Source organism: Echinops telfairi, unplaced genomic scaffold (genome assembly GCF_000313985.2).
Source record: "Echinops telfairi isolate 266 unplaced genomic scaffold, ASM31398v2 ScPeMD7_2565;HRSCAF=3150, whole genome shotgun sequence".
Classification (NCBI taxonomy): Eukaryota; Metazoa; Chordata; class Mammalia; order Afrosoricida; family Tenrecidae; genus Echinops; species Echinops telfairi.
In genome coordinates, this window is record NW_022106463.1 from 7,908,694 (window position 1) to 7,913,215 (window position 4,522).

At 58.0% G+C, this 4,522-nt stretch overlaps 1 protein-coding gene across 2 annotated transcripts in view; it reads left to right on the forward strand.

Moving 5' to 3' along the window:
- The first annotated feature begins 2,725 nt into the window (after nt 1–2,725).
- LNX2 (ligand of numb-protein X 2) overlaps nt 2,726–4,522 on the forward strand; it is a 21,740-nt gene continuing 19,943 nt past the window's right edge. For both annotated transcript variants that reach the window (XM_045294059.1, XM_004715147.2), the window contains exons 1-2: nt 2,726–2,801; nt 3,463–3,949. In XM_045294059.1, coding sequence (XP_045149994.1) covers nt 3,546–3,949 — 404 coding nt within the window. In that variant the 5' untranslated portion in view covers nt 2,726–2,801; nt 3,463–3,545. The remainder of the gene's footprint in view (nt 2,802–3,462; nt 3,950–4,522) is intronic.

Here is a 4,522-nt window from a genome sequence, read left to right on the forward strand (position 1 = left end):
CCTCCTCAGTCTCACAAAACGTATCCAATGATGCCGACTGCAGGAGGAAGGCCGAGTCAGTGAGCATGTAAGCATCTCAGTGCTGGCAGGGGTCTCCACATGGCTGCTCCAACACCCAGGGCTGCATCGGGGTAGGTCCATGTGGCTTCTTGGGGATGTCTCACAGGAAGTGAGCCTTGCCAGCTGACGCAGGGAAATGGCCAAGGCAGCTGCACCCTGGTCCGACCATCAGAAAGCAAGAGACCCGAGAACTAGAAAGGCGAGGTTCACTGAGCCATTTATCTCTCCATCCTTCAATTAACCCCACATGTGTTTATCGGCCAGGTTGGCACAATAAACCTTAATTATGTCAGACGTTAAGGGACAGTAAAGGAGTTTTGCAATACAGGTGTTAAGGGGCTTAAAGGAGTTAAGCAATACAGGTGTTAAGGGATGTTAGGGGGAGTTATACAATACAGGTGTCACTCAGTGTGGCTGGCACTGATCCCTTAGGAAGCTGCCGTTAGAAAACTTGCACACACATCATTTGTCTGAGGTCAGCCAGCCCGCTGACTCTAGCCCACCCCTTCCTGGTTCGTGGTGGTGGACATTTGGAGCCGTCCTGGTGATGCCGGCTCACGGCAATCCTGTGTACAACAGAACCTGTCATGTGCCAACTGTTCTTATGTCTGACCCCATTGTGGTCGCCACAGGGTCAGTCCATCTTGTCAAGGCCTTCCTCTTATGTCGCTGACCTACTGTGCCACGCTGTCCTTCCCTAGGGACTGGTCTCTCCTGACAGCGTGTCCAGGGGACGTGAGGACAGGAGTCTCCCCGTCCTTGTGTCTAAGGAGCACTCTGGCCATCCTTCTTCCAAGACCCACCTGTTTGTCCTTCTGGCATTCTGTAGTGCTTTCAGTCCTCCTCGTCAACCCCGCAGTACAAGTGCACGGGTCTTCCTTGGTCTTCCTCCTTCATGGCTCAGCCTTGCTGGAACACAGGAAGATCACAGAAGATTGTGATGGCTTGGGTCAGGCGCGCCTGAGTCTTCCAAAGCTCATGGCCTAACGCCAACTCACAGTGACCCTAGGTAGAGTTTCCGAGACTGTACGTGTTTACAGGAGCAGGTAGTCTCATCTTTCTCCCACAGAAGCGGTGGTAGGTTTGAACCACCAACCTTGCCGTCATCAGCCCAACACCCAACCCGTAGCACCGTACTCGCTAAATCTGCTAGAATAATAGTGTTGTTCTTCCAATAAGTACCCCAACAGCAAAAGAGCAAAATACACACAGGAGGGCGTCTTCAGACAGCTCCTGGGAAAACCCCACTGTCATCTCATGCCAGCCCTCCAGGAACGTGTGCGGCCGCCTCAGGAGGGCCTTCAGGGAGGGTTCTTGTTTCCAGACGGGCCGTGCTGGCGGTCTGGCACAGTTGACCTGCCCTCTGAGGTGGAGACACACAGGTTTCCACTTCCTGCCCAGGCATCTGCCTCTGCATTTTTGTCGCTTCCTGTTTCCTGGCTGTGCCGGGCTTGCCTGGCCTGGGGCAGCGGTGAGGGTGCTTCTCGCTACCGCTCCGCTGCTGCGGAAGGTTCTCCCCTCTCCGCGCTTTGCCTCTGGCCCAGGCTCGCTGCAGGCTGCTGCGCCTGTTTACCCTTGGGGACGTATTTCCGCCACCAGGCTGCACGGGGTTGTCACCAGTTCTGGTCCCGCGTGTTCACCCAGCATCCTGGGCGTATCTTCCTTGCAGTCCGTCTAACGTGCACTGTTAGAAATGGGTTTTCCCCACCACCGTCTCCAGACGTCTCTGTCCCTGAGTTGTTCCAGAGGACTGGTTACAGAAAGAGCCATTTGCCTGCGGGGCTGACACTGTAGCCCCTGGTGCATTAGCAGCTGGACATGAGGACACATTGTACAGGACAAGTGTGTCAGGGGCACCAGGCTGCTGCACGGCCCAGCTTCACCGGGGAAAGCCCCTCCAGCCTTTTCGCCTGCTCTGACACCAGCTGGCTCTGCCAGGGTCCTCTGCGCTCTGCTGGGCTCTATCAGGTGTGGCATTGGCCACCCAGACTCACAGGCCGTATTCACCGTGATGGGGTTTGGTGAAGTACCAGGTTGTGATTCGGGATCAGGAAGGACTGAGCTTACAGTTCATTCATCAGGACAGTTTCTTGGCCACACCCCTACCTCGGGGACTGGGAACCCCACCGTGCTGGCCTGCACCGGTCTCCTGGGCCCTTTGCTGCCACCACCTCTCGCCATCCTGTGCCCTCGCTCTCTCTCGAGTCTAGGAGGTTCCGCCCGCAGGGACCCTGGGCCCAAAGGACTCACTCCACAACCAGCTCTCCTTGGTAGTTGTCAGGTGCTCCTCTTCAACCTCTAGGGTTGGCTCACGCTAAGCCTTACCAGCTAACAACACTGACTCTGGCCCTGGTCGGGGTTCCAGATGCCTTATTTGCATGGCCCGCCCCCACATCCATGCACCTATTGGTATCATTTAGCAGCTGCCCCATCCCCCTGGTGGGCCACAGGCGCCTTCTCTGCATAGCCCCCGCCACTCACGGTGCCACGCCTGCTCTGACCGGCAGGGGTTGGTTCTTGTTGGAGAGCAAAGCCAGGCGGTGTCTTTGCTGTCACGTAATGAGAGCGTACCTTGTTCTCCTCCGGGCGGGTAGCCGGTGGCCGGCACGCCATGTGGTGAACCCACGGCTCCCTCGCTTATTTCAAAGACCTCGTCCTCTCTTGGAGACCCCGACCCTCCCCGCTATACACAAACTGCTGCTTCCAGGAGGCAAGCCGGATGGAAGTGTGGACAATACAAGGTACAAGTGGAAGTTGTGACCTTTCCACCGTTGAGTGCCATTCTAGTTTTTGTCTGTTTTAGAAGGCATAGAAGAATACTACCCTATGTAGAATTTTGTAGATGCTGTTTTGTGTATTTGCAAATTGATCGTCTGTATCCTGTAAGAGAGGATAACTGTAACTGAGACCTATTTAGAAGCCCGCCTCCTCCCCCAAACCTAGTATCAAGCAAAGGCCGCTTCTTATTCGTTAGCCTGGATTGCCCTTCAGGCAACAGGTCAAAGACCCAGTCCTGGGGGTGCCCGGCGCAAGAGGGCAACCAGGAGCAAAGTGCTTCTGGGATGAGAGGCACCCTGTGCTCCCTGACGCAGGCGTGCAGGCTCTCTGGCTTCCCAGCCACCACGAGCAGTGAGGTGTGGGGACCACAGTCACCATAACACGTCCCGTGTCCGTGCGTCACACTACGTCGTCTGTGACATTCTCTGCTCTCAACCCAAGCCCAGGCTTCCTTGAGAACCTGGCAGTATGCACGTGACCTCGTGCGCGAGCGCGCGCGCGTGCGCGTGTGTGGTGACGGGTTCACACAAATGCTAAATGACTCAGTCACTTTGTCGTCGTCGGTGCCCTCGGCGTATCCTGCAACATGAACTGTTTTCTTTTGTGTGTGTTCTGTCTGTCCAGAAGGGAGGAGCCCTGGCTAGTCCGGCCCCCGCAGGTGGACACCTGGCCCATGAGGGGACAGACTGGGCCCCCACTGCCTCAGGATGGGAACGGCCGGCGACGAGCCCCTCTCTGTGGAGCAGCCCCCCTCCTCCTTGAACCCCCTGTGCTTTGAGTGCGGCCAGCAGCACTGGACGCGGGAGAACCACCTGTACAACTACCAGCACGAGGTGGACGACGACCTGGTGTGCCACATCTGCCTCCAACCGCTGCTGCAGCCGCTGGACACCCCCTGCGGGCACACCTTCTGCCACAAGTGCCTCCACAGCTTCCTGCAGGAGAAGGACTTCTGTCCGCTGGACCGGAAGCGGCTGCATGTCAAGCTGTGCAGAAAGTCCAGCATCCTGGTCCACAAGCTCCTGGACAAGCTGCCGGTGCACTGCCCCTTCTCGTCCGTGTGCCATGATGTCATGCCACGCTGCGACCTGGAGGCTCACCTCAAGAACAGGTGAGCCGGGCGTGGAAACCGGGTGGGGGGGGGTGGCGGTCCCCCAAAAGTGGTCCAGGGCAACCCAGGGCAAGAAAGAAAAGTGACCCCCATGTCGCCCGTCAGCAGACAGGCCAGGGGGCAAGGCAGGCAGGCACAGAAGAGCTGCTGGGGGGGGGGCCCCCTGCTGCCTGGACCTGCCCGATTCCCAGGCTGACTCCGAAGAAAAGTGACTCCCATGTCGCGTCAGCAGACAGGCCAGGGGGCAAGGCAGGCAGGCACAGAAGAGCTGCTCGGGGGGGGGCCCCCTGCTGCCTGGACCTGCCCGATTCCCAGGCTGACTCCGAAGCTGCAGCAAGGATGGGCGGCAGGGCAGGCAGCTAGTCACTTTGCTGGTTGGTGTGACCCTGTTTACAGGGGTGCTTAGCCACCGTGCTGTCTGCAGATCCCCGTAGGCAGGGTGCTTCCAAATGGACTGGGTGTATGAGATGAGGTGAGCCCTGGGGTGTTGTGGGCACCCATGGGCTGCTGTCTGCAGGCCTGCACTTAGAAACCACCCGTTGCTCCTCAGGAGAAAGAGGAGGCTCCGTGCCA